The sequence below is a fragment of the Ursus arctos genome, chromosome X (genome assembly GCF_023065955.2).
Source record: "Ursus arctos isolate Adak ecotype North America chromosome X, UrsArc2.0, whole genome shotgun sequence".
Taxonomy (NCBI): Eukaryota; Metazoa; Chordata; class Mammalia; order Carnivora; family Ursidae; genus Ursus; species Ursus arctos.
In genome coordinates, this window is record NC_079873.1 from 37,040,682 (window position 1) to 37,053,229 (window position 12,548).

General features: G+C 41.3%; 1 protein-coding gene across 1 annotated transcript in view; it reads right to left on the reverse strand.

Moving 5' to 3' along the window:
• Positions 1 to 11,233: 11,233 nt before the first annotated feature.
• Positions 11,234 to 12,548, reverse strand: part of EFHC2 (EF-hand domain containing 2) — a 185,325-nt gene continuing 184,010 nt past the window's right edge. Inside the window, exon 15 of the mRNA XM_026513339.4 lies at positions 11,234 to 11,557. Within this exon, the coding sequence (XP_026369124.2) occupies positions 11,456 to 11,557 (102 nt within the window). The 3' untranslated portion in view covers positions 11,234 to 11,455. The remainder of the gene's footprint in view (positions 11,558 to 12,548) is intronic.

Here is a 12,548-nt window from a genome sequence, read left to right on the forward strand (position 1 = left end):
CCAAAGACGACATAAAAATGGCCAAAAAGTACGTGAAAAGATCCTAAATATCATTAGTTGTTAGAGAAATACAAATAAAAACCACAATGAGGTACCAGTTCACCCCAACTAGGATGGCTATAATTTAACAAAAAGAAAATAACAAGTGTTGACAAGGATGTAGAAAAATTGTAACCCTCATACATTGCTGGTGGGAATGTAAAATGGTTCAGTTGCTGTGGAAAACAGTTTGGCAGTTCTCCAAAAAATTAAATGTAGAATTACCACATGACCTTGCAATTCTACTCTTAGGTATATACATGAAAGAACTGAAAAGTGGGGGTGCCTGGGTGGCTCATTTGGTTGAGCGTCCGACTCTTGATTTTGGCTCAGGTCATAATTTCAGGGTCGTGAGATTGAGCCCTGCTTTGGCTCAAGCTTGGCGTGGAACCTGCTTGAGATTCCCTCCCTCACCCTTTGTCCCTCCCCCCACTCATGTGCCCTGTAAATAAATAAATAAATAAATAAGTAAGTAAGTAAAAGAACTGAAAATGGGTACTCAAAGCTTGGCGTGGAGCCTGCTTGAGATTCTCTCCCTCACCCTTGGTCCCTCCCCCCCACTCATGTGCTCTGTAAATAAATAAATAAATAAATAAAAGAACTGAAAACGGGTACTCAAACAAATACATGTCAATGTATGTTCGAAGCAGCACTATTCACAATAGCCAAAAGGTAGAAGCAACACAAGTGTCCAGTGACAGATGAATGGATACACACATGGCGGTATATCTATACGATGGGCTATTAGCCATGAGAAGGAACAAAGTACTAATACCTGCTACAGCACAGGTGAACCTCCGAAACATTTGACTAAGTGAAAGAAGTCAGACACAATGGGTCACTATTGTATGATTCCATTTATGTGAAATATTTAGAATAGGTAAATTCATAGAGACAGAAAGCAGACTGGTGCTTCCCAGGGGCTGCAATCAGAAGTGACTGCTTAATGGGTATGGTGTTTCCTTCGAGGGGTGATGAAATGTTTTGGAACTAAACAGAAGTGGTGGTTGTATAGTATTGTGAATGTGTTAAATGTCATAGAATTTTATACTTCAAGATGGTTTATTTTATGTTATGTGAATTTAATTTTAAAAAACATTAATGTCATTTACTATATTAACAAGCTTTTTTTTTAAGGTTTTATTTATTTATTTGACAGAGATAGACAGCCAGAGAGAGAGGGAACACAAGCAGGGGGAGTGGGAGAGGAAGAGGCAGGCTCCCAGCAGAGGAGCCTGATGTGGGGCTCGATCCCATAACACCGGGATCACGCCCTGAGCCAAAGGCAGACGCTTAATGACTGAGCCACCCAGGCGCTCCTAACAAGCTTTTAAAACAAAAATCATGGGCACCTGGGTGGCTCAGTCGGTTAAGCGTCTGCCTTCAGCTCAGGTCATGATCCCAGGGTCCTGGGATCGAGTCCCGCTTTGAGTTCCCTGCTCAGTGGGGAGCCTGCTTCTCCCTCTCCCACTCCCTCTGCTTGTGCTCGCTCTGTCAAATAAATAAAATCTTTAAAAAAGAAAAATCATACAATCATCTCAATAGATGCAGGGAAAGCATGTGACAAAATTCAAGAGCCATTCCTGATAAAATCTCTCAGCAAAGTAGAAATAGAAGGGAGCTTTGTAAACCCAGTGAAGGGTGTCTACCAAAACCCTACAGCTAACATCATACTTAATGGTGAAAGACCGTACGCCTTCCCCTTATATTCAGTAACAAGAAAGCGATGTCCATCCTCATCACTTCTATTCAACACTGTGCTAGTCAGTGCAGTAAGATTAGAAAAGGAAATAAAAGCATCCAGATTTGAAAAGAAGAATAAAACTTTATTCATAGACTAATACCATCTGTGTGAAAATTGTAATCATCTATGTGGCTGTCTATGTAAAAACTCTGATGATACCTAAAAAAAGCCACAAGACTACTATATGTGTCGATGCGGTTTGAAAGTTACGAGGATCAATGTACAAAAACCAGTTGTACTTTTATCGTTTAGCAACCAATGATCAGAAATTGAAATTTTAAAAAATTACCATTTATAGTAGCATTAACAAACATGAAATACAGGGAGGAATCTGTCAACTATGTGTACCACCCATACACTAAAAACTACAAAACACTGCTGAGGTAAACTGAAGCCTTAAATCAGTAGGAGATATACTGTGTTCATGAGTCAGGAGACTCAATGAGGACATCAAATCGATCTGTATGTTCAGTGCCACGCCAATCAAAAACCTAGCAAGATTTTAGAATTGCAAGCTTATTCGTTTTTGTTTCTAAGATTTTATTTATTTATAAGAGAGAGAGAAAGAGAGAATGAGCACAAGTGGGGTGGGGGTGGGCAGAGGGAGAGGGAAAAGCAGGCTCCCCACTAAGCAGAGAGTCTGATGTGGGACTTGATTCCAGGACCCTGGGATCATGACCTGAGCGGAAGGCAGATGCTTCACCGACTGAGCCCCCCAGGCGCCCAGAATTGCAAGCTTATTCTAAAATTCACTATGGCAGTACAAAAGATATAGAATACCCAAAACCACTGTGCAAAAAAGGAGTGAAACTGGAGAATTAAAACTACTGATTTCAAGACTTACTAGAAAGCTACAGTGATCAAGACAGTGTGGTATCAGTGTAAAGATACATAGAAATCAATAGAACAGTATAGAAAGTCCAGAAATAAACCTATGCATGTATCAACAACTGACTTTGAGCAGAGGCACAGAGACTATTCAGGGAAAAAGGATAGTCTTTTCAACAAATGGTACTGTAACAACTGGATATCCATATGCAAAAGAATAAACACAGAGCCATAACTCACACCGTAACAAAAATTAACTAGAAATGAATTCGAGATCTAAATTAAACACCTAAAACTATACAACTTCTAGAAGAAAACAGGAGAAAACCTTTATGACCTTGGTTTAGGCAAACGTTTATTAGATATAACACCAACAGGGCACCTGGGTGGCTCAGTCAGTTAAGTGTCTGCCTTCAGCTCAGGTCATGACCCTGGAATCCCGGGATCAAGCCCCGCATTGGGCTCCCTGCTCAGTGGAGAGCGTGCTTCTTCCTCCACCTTTTACCCTGCTCATGCTCTCTCTCTCCCTCTCTCTTTCTCTCAAATAAAATATTTCAAAAAAAAAAAAAAAGATGTAACACCAACAGAAAAGTCCATACAAGAATTGATAAAATAGACTTAATCAGAATTTAAAACTTTTGCCCTCCAAAGATTCTGTTAAGAGAATGAAAGACCACCACAGTTTGGAAGAAAATATTTAAGAAATCACATATCTGATAAAGGACTTGTATCTGGAACTGATGAAGAACTCTCAAACCTCAAAAATAAGAAAATAAACAACCATAATGAGAAACTCCTACACATCTATTAGAATGGCTAAAATTGAAAAGATCGACTATACCAAGTATCGACAAAATGGGGAGGAATCCGAACTTAACGTGATACCGGAAGAGAAGGAAAATGGCATAGTAACTTTGGAAAACAGCTTGGCAATGAGGGAAAGCAGAACTGTCATCTCCAAATATGCCTCTTTGGCACACTGATTATTTTAAGCTGTTTATCTTTAAGAAACGGCAGACACTGGTCGAAGGCCTGAAGCCGGAGTAGAAGTAACCCTTTCAAAAGAGACATTACGTGTATAAGGAAAATCTGTATTCGTAAGGGTATCCTCCTCTCTGTACCAGGGAGAAGGATGACTCCAAAGCTCTAGAAACTCTTACCAACGCAGAAGGCAAGGACTGAAATCTGCATAAATCTTACCCTTGTCTCCTATGCTTTTCCTGGTAACCTCCCCGAACACCCCCTGACCTCCCACCAGTAATCGTTTGTCTTTATCTAAAGATGATACCTAAGGTAGAGGCTTGGGCCATTTCAGGGAATGACTCAGTTGTTCTAGGTCTCTCCCACGTATACAAGAGGTACACAGATATTATTAAAACTTCTGTTTTTCTCCTATTAATCTGTTTTTTTTCTCATGGTGGGGGTAGGGAGGTGGGGAGGGGAGTCTCAGCCAAGAATCTATAAGCGTAGAGGGAAAATTATTTTTCCTTCCCACAGCAGTTATCCAAAAAATTAAATATCAACCATAGGATCCAGCCACTCTAGTCCTAGACATTTACCTAAGAAAATGAAAGCTGCATATCCATACAAAGACTTGTACATGAATGTTCATAGCAGCTCTATTTGTGATATGTTAATAACTAGAAACCACCCAAATGTCTATCAACATGAGAATGCATTAAACTATGATATATCCATACAAAGGAATACTGCTCGGCAATAAAATAAAATAAAATAAAATAAAATAAAATAAAATAAAATAAAATAAAATAAAAATAAAATAAAATAAAATAAAATAAAGTAAAATAAAAATAAAATACTGGTACATGCAACAACATGGATGAATCTCCAAATAATCATGCTGAGTGAAAGAAACTGGGCCAAAAAAAGCACATGCTGTAATAATTCCATTTATATAAAATGCTAGCGAATGCTAACTTTTCTATAGTGACAGAAAGTGGCTTGGTGGTTGCCTGGGTATGGGGAATGGTGAATGGGAGCAAAATACACCACCCCAAAATAATGCCTCTTTGACATAAGGATTATTTTGAGCTGATGAATTTGAGAAACAGCAGACACAGGAGAAGCTCTGTGAAGAGAGTAGAAATTACCCTTTTGTAAGGAACATTTAGATTTATAAGGGAAATCTCTATTGGTAAGTATGTCTCCCTCCCTGTACCAGAAAGAGGACGACTAAATGTCTAGAAACTTACCAATGGGGAAGGCACTGATTTAAATCCACAGTAATGAACTTACCCTAGAGTTTATGTTGCTTTTCCTGGTCACCCGCATAATGGCTCCCCTCCCTCCCACACACATATCCTTCCTTCGTTTTTAGCTGAAGATGGTACTTAAGGTGGTGACTTAGGTCCCCTTGGGGAATTACCCGGTTTTCCTGGGTATCTCTCATGTACATATGAGGTACTCATACGAATCAACTTCTGTTTGTCCTTCTCTTGTCAATCTTCGATGACAGGGGTCTCGGCCCAGAACTCAGAAGGGTAGAGAGAAAAGTATTCTTCCTCCCCTACAATGCAGATGTGTGGAAGGGAGGGATTTCCAAGGACCTTGAGGAAATTTGGGGAAAACAGATTACTTGATTGGGGTGCTATTTCACAGCTGCACACATGCTCACTTATCAAATCGCACACTTTAATATGTACAGTTCGTCGCATGTCAATGAAAGCTGTGTTCTAAAAGTTCATCCGTCATATGTCAGGCGTTACGGTTTTCAGACAACGTGCTCCCTCCGGGCAGTCGTAATCTAAGGTCACATTTACCATCCATACTCTGATGGTTCTCAAACGTGCCTCTCCAGCTCAGACCGTTTTGCAGAGATTCAGACCTGGTAATCCAATTGCCTTATCAACATCTCCACGTAACTGTTCTGCAGTCTCCCTCAGTCAGCATGCCCGAGGCAGAACTGTGGATACTACCCCCCCCCCCCCGAAAATCGGATTTTTCCCTGGTGTATCCTGGCACAAGGAATGACAACGCCGTTTACCCGGCTGTCAAAATGACCCAACCTAATTCTGATTTCTTCTCTTCCATCTCTGACGTCCTTAACGTGTCAGGAGTCTACCCACTTCTCACCAACCTCACCACCTCACTTACATTAGTCCAAACCATCCATCACTTCTCTGGCAACAGCCTCCCAGTCAGCCTTCTGGCTGCCAAACTCGCTCTTGGAGTTCACACACACACACACACACACACACACACACACACACTCCCACAGCAGGCAGAGATTTTTAAATACAGACATGATCTTTTCATTCTCCCAATTAAAATCTTCCAGTAACTTCTCATGCCCTTCGGATGAAGTGCAAACTGTTAATAACGTGCCTTACACGCACAAGGTGGTCCCTATTCTTGTCCGGAGTCCCCTCTGCAATTGTCACCTCTTGCCACTTCCCTTGTCACTCTCCATGCTCCGGTCATAGTGAAAACGGGGCGGGGGGGAGGGGGGTATCGGCAGCCGTCTGAAATGGCTTTTCAGCTCCTGTTCTGTATTCAACAGAACACAGGCCTCACAGCAGTGACGAAGAGCAGTGGTAGCAAGTGAGGGGGGGAAAAAAAAGCAGGCAAAAGTAATTTTATCAAGTTCCTAGTGCAGTCAGATGTTCTTGTAGAGACAGTGCGTACGAAAAGAAAACAAAGATGATTCTGGTGGAACTCTTGTAAAGGAGACTGCATTTTGTGTTTTGCACGAAGCTTCCCCCACCCCTCTGGGTTTTTACATTACAGAGGGGTGGTAACAAGCATTTCCTCTATTGTGGGCTTTACCCAGATGCAAAGCGGTGCTCAGGAAGCCGGCGGATTGATGAATAGTTGGTTTGATGTATTTGAACCATTCACCACTTTGAGTTAAATGTGCATATTCTGTTCAGAATAGACAATGGGGAGGGGCGGGCCTCTCTTTCCTGTCTAACTTGCATAACATCAGGCCTCACTGCTTAAACTAATGAGTATTGAGAAGTAAAGGCTCCTACTGATTCCAGCCAGTCATTAATTCTCCACTAGCCGCGCCACCGTGGAGTTTTTCATTGGCCACATTTTTCTGAGCAGTAGCACTGACCCTTGAGTTCCGGTGCCCCCGCACCAGCCACATAATGGGCTCGGAAGTCCCCTTGGAAGGAATCTTACTGGGCACCGGGAACAAACGCAAAGATGATGCACATTCTAGTCTCAGAACTCGCGGTTGTGAGGAACGTAATTGACCTGGAACGCACACATTTATTTTACGTAACCTGGTAGGAGAAGGTGAGTGGGGGCGACTTCCGATTTCTCTGCAGCTAATTACCCAGTCGGCCCTACCTCTGCAATCATGATGTTTGCTTCATTATCACTGCAGGTTTGTTTTGGGAAATAGCTTCGCTGATCTTGCCTCGGTGGGTTTTCCATTTTCACACGTGACGTTCTCTTGGGAACTGAGCAGCACTGTGTCTTTGCAGATGCTCAGTCAACTTGAAAAGCCTCATTTTGGAAAGGGTCCTAACCCGCCTTCAACTTGAGGCAATTCAGACTTGGCCCAAACACGTATTAGGACAGAGACTCAGCACTGGAATGATGTTTAATATCATTTGGAAGCTTTTTGTCTGGAAGGTCATTTGCAGACCGATTCTGAGGGATGTTCAAAATTCAGGACACTATATTCTGAATGAAAAGAATATACGTACGATGGGGAACGTGAGAATTCATTATTCAATGGATTCTGCATTATTAAGCATCATAAATATTTTGTGGAAAACCCGACCATTTCATCGAGCTACTTCTGAAGACTCCCACTGCTGTGCTCAGAGCAAAATCCTAACATCTGGAAGAAGGGGACAGGGAAATGAGGAATGAGTGGCGAAGACTAAAACGGTCCTCACTCAAGTTAAGGTAGATAAATCCAAGTTGGAAAGGCAAGAGGTTGTTTTTTTATTTTTTGAGAAATTTCATTTTGTTCATCAATAATGTCCTCCTCTTTGAAAGGAAAGACCATTTAAATATCCCAAACTCACCGCTGAGGGGTCCACAAAGCCTGGAGGCTCCACACCACAACCCCCCCCCCCCCGGAAAACAAACTTCAAATAGCATAGCATATTAAGGAGGGCACATATTGCACGGAGCACTGGGTGTTATATGCAAATAATGAATCATGGAACAGTGCATCAGAAACTAAGGATATACTGTATGGTGACTAACATAATAAAAAATTATTAAAAAAAAAAAAAGACCAAGAATCATTCATTGAAGCAGAGGCAATACATAAAGCAGGCAAAATGTTAAAACTATCCTCATGCTTGAAAGTTCCAGTGCTCTTGGGGCGCCAGGGTGGCTCAGTCGGTTGGGCGTTTGCCTTCAGCTCAGGTCATGCCCCCAGGGTCCTGGGATCGAGACTTGCATCAGGCTCCCTCCCTGCTCATCGGGGAGTCTGCTCCCTCTGCTCCCCCCCCCCCACCCTCATGCTCTCTCTCAAATAAATAAATAAAATCTTTAAATAAAAAAAAAGAAGTTACAGTGCTCTTCATCTCCTCTCTACTGTCTACAATTTTAGTGAGCACTGAAGTCAACCAATAGATGTCCCCACATTACTTTTCCAGGGGTTGGGTCCAAATGGCACAGTTAGGTTAAAAAGGGAGAAAGCGGGGTGCCTGGGTGGCTCAGTTGGTGAAGTGGCTGCCTTCTGCTCAGGTCATGATCTCAGGATCTTGGGATCGAGTCCCACCACTTTGGGCTCCCTGCTCAGCGGGAGTCTGCTTCTCCCTCTCCTTCTCCCCCTCCCCACCGCTCATGCTCACGCTCACTTGCGCTCTCTCTCTCAAATAAATAAAATCTTTTTAAAAGGGAGAAAGAGACAAACACTGCAATGCAGTAGTCATCTGCTGACAACATCGACACTTTACAACAATGACTCAGCAAACCATTTCATGTCAACCTCAACGAGAGCTTTCAGTCAGTTTCTTCTGAAAAGACATGATGTGATCTGGGCTTTCAAATGACTTCATCAATCATTCCCACGGCTGCAGGAATACGAAAATACTGTTCGTTCTTAGTACAAAAGGTTTGCCTATATTAACCTTCAACTCACCCAGACATCCACAGGCAGCACTTGCTTTTCCATCAAAGTGAGAAAATGTGAGCAGCTAAAAATATAAGTAGATGCAAAGGTTGTGAAACTTCTTTTCAAATGATTACCCAGGAACAATGACAATAGTTGGGATTTCTCTTTTTCAGAGGAAAGAGAAGAGGCAGCTAAAAATTTAAGTGTATGCCAAAACCAGGCAACTTTACAAAGTTCTTCCTCTGAAATAATGGTAATAGTTGGGATTTCTCTTTTTCAGAGGGAAACGAAGAGGCAAAAATTCCAGCCGGTCTTCGCCACCTCCCACAAAGATTTGAGTCACAAGGTTCACTGGTGCTGAAAACCAGAGTTATCTAAGGCTCGAAACCTAAGCGGAACACATCAGCATTTGGGGACCACCTAGGACCCAGGCGGGGCTGGGAGATTTCCAGATGGACTGTAAGACAATTCATTGATATTTATATAACGAGAATAAATGTTTTCCCTAAGACAGCATTTCCCTTCAGTGCCTTGAGACCACCAGCAAAAGAGGGAGGTACAGAAATTCTATTACATTAATAGTCTTTGTTTTTACGGCTTTGGCATTTATTAACTAGTGGGAGCTGTTTATTGGGTCATAAACTTTACTAATGGGGATATTATCTCTAAATTATAAATCTCCTTCAGCATATGCTTTAGTTATAAAAAGAATAATTATTTAAAGTGTCTGTATGGCTGCAATGTATCATGTTTATCGGCATGATTCCTATAATGGCCCTTTAATTGCTAATTGTGGGCTTGAACTGCAAACAACCAGGGCAGAAACGCACATCTATGTAATAGGACAAGCCGTTGTCAACCCACAAACTCAAGAACATACCATTGGTTTGCTGCTTCTCCTCTTCTCTTCCCACTTCTCAAAGGAACTGTATCACAAGCCTGTACAAGGGCTAAATTATCGATGTCTTTAGAATCTTGAGGGAAAGACAACTGACTGAAGAGCTGAATAGGTAAGTGACAAACGTGTCAGCCTGAAAAGTTCCAGAAAGTGTCATCCTTCTGAAAGCTTGCTCTCTGGGGAATGAAAAATCTTAAAGTGACAAAATGGCTTGGCACTGTCAGTTGTCTAAAAAAAAAAAAAATGGAATAAAAATCAAGTAGCCAAAATTAGATTTTTATGGGTAAATGGTCCTAGTATATAAGTTGAGTATTCTAGTTTATTGGAAAGTCCTATGGGGTCTATTCTAACAGAGGCACATGGAGAATGACCCTAGGTTTATATATAGAAATAGTTTATTGATTAGATTCAATTAAAAAAAAAAAAGAAAGAAAGAGCCATTGTTGTCAACCAAATCAGTACCTCTGAGTGCCAAAGAAGCTGGCTCATTTCTAGGCAAGATGCCGCGAATGTGGAGTGAAGGAATAATGAGGTGGCCGGGGCCCTTGACAGGTCATCAGTTCCTTTTCCCCCCCTCAAAGCAGTCCCCAAAAGGCACACGTGGAAGTCCCCCTTTTCCATAGGCTTCTACTGTGTCTGAGAACACCAGGCGCCTGGATTTAGGATACACGGCATCCAACACTAAAGACTGGGGTAGATTGGGACAAACTTCTCACAACGAATTCCCAGAGGTCCGTGGTGATGAGTTTTAACCAAACATACACTACACGACAAAAGTTCTGCTGAGACTCAGAACGCAGAGGCCTAGAGGAAAAATCAAAATACAACTAGAGAAAAAGCAGGAGGGAAGCATGCTATAGTCCTAGAATATTTAAACCCCTGGGGTGGGTGGTACGTGTGTGCGGAGAACGAACCGAAAAGGATCTCTTAAAATCTTCAGCATTCACATCCCTAAATAATTTAGACATAAAACATTTTTGGTCATACTATAATTATATATACATGCATATACTCCTAAGTTAACAGCTAACTTTAGATATAAAAAGGGCATTAAAAATATAAACACTGCAGGGGCGCCTGGGTGGCTCAGTCGTTAAGCGTCTGCTTTCAGCTCAGGGCGTGATCCTGGCGTTCTGGGATCGAGCCCCACATCAGGCTCCTCCACTGGGAGCCTGCTTCTTCCTCTCCCACTCCCCCTGCTTGTGTTCCCTCTCTCGCTGGCTGTCTCTATCTCTGTCAAATGAATGGATAAAATCTTAAAAAAAATATATAAACACTGCAAATGTTTCAATTTCTCTCTCAAATTTTTAAGCGTGCAAGAGTGTGTGTGTGTGAGCGTGTGTGTGTGTGTTGTAGGACAAGGGCAGGAGTCCTTCTCATAGCTTTGCTAATTTCAGAAAATAAATACATTCACTCTAGAGAGGTTTAAGGATTATTTTGATAAGGTGGGTTGCTACAAAATTTAATTATATAAGTAATAAACATGTGTCAAAAAGATTTCAAGAAATGTTTAATAGAATCACAACTTATTGCTCAGATATAATTTGATTTTATATTGTCATGTATAGCTGTCAAAAGTAATTTTCTTTTTGTGTTGCAATGAATCAAATTATGTTGGATAGAAAATTACCATAAGATTCTTTGGTATTAATAAATCATACATGTAATAAAAATGTTTGACGTTTCTTTAAATGGCATTTTTAATAATGCTGGTACATCAGCAATGTAATACGATGTTCTGAAAAACTAAAATGACAAAAGGGAATTAATTGTGGCCTATGGATTTCAATTCAATATGAACCTTCTTTTTTTTTTTTAATGAAATTATATCTACTGAAATAAACTTAGTAAAATGAGAGCAGGAAATCAAAGGGAGGTGACCAAAATTGGCATATGGTTACTCCTCCTCAAAGCCGAACACATCCTTTAAAATGCGTACGTAGTTAACATATTTCACGGGAATAGGTGATGGCATCCCAAGCCACTCATCTTCACATCTCTAGGAAAAGAACCAAAGATGGATATAATTATAACCACATGTCAAAGTGCAGTTTTGTAAATGCAACATCAAATGGTTTCTTATTGTTATATAAGCTCTTAATACATAGCTTATTCTCAAGGCAGGCGTTTCTGCCGTCCACCTTTGAATCGTAAGGACTTTGCGGTAGACTGAAATCTTACGCTCTCATCTTCAACCCTCTCTGTGGTGGAATTATACACCTATGCTTTTTGCCATGCGACTCTGCAGACCCTCCTGTGGAGTCTGTTTTCCTGTCTCTTTAATATGGCCTTGACCACAGGACTGGCTTTGGCCTATGTAACGTTAGCGATGTACCGCGAACAGAGGCTCCAATATGCTGGCGTGGTTTGGCCGAGCCTGCTGTGCCTCCATCACTGCCATGAGAAGAACATGGCCCAAGATACTGCTGGTCCCAAAATGACATGGGTGGATCAAGCCCAGCTGACCTAAAGGCCCATGGGTGAGAAAAACAAATGTCTGCTGTTGAGAACCACTGAAATTTGGGACGGGGGGGGGGTTGTTTGTTATGCAGCATTATTACAGTGATAACTCCCCCTATGCTTTAAGACCTCAATTATTAAAATAGGATCTGCTAGCTACACTGAATCGCTTGGTTACTGTTTCTTTAACCTAATAATGAAAAGAGCAATGATTCATTCACAGTATGTTCCTGTGGAGAAAATATACATATACTTTATATATATGTATGTATAAATATATGCACACATATACTTCATATATAACATATATGGTATGTATATTTGTGTATCTATATTTTCTAATTTCAGAAAATAAATACCTTTACTCTTCTAGAGAGGTTTAAGAATATTTGGGGGCGCCTGGGTGGCTCAGTCAGTTAAGTGTCTGACTTTTGATTTCAGCTCAGATCATGATCTCAGGGTCGTGAGATCGAGCCCCGCATCAGGCTCCACACTCAGCAGGGAGTCTACCTGAGATCTTCTCTCTCCAT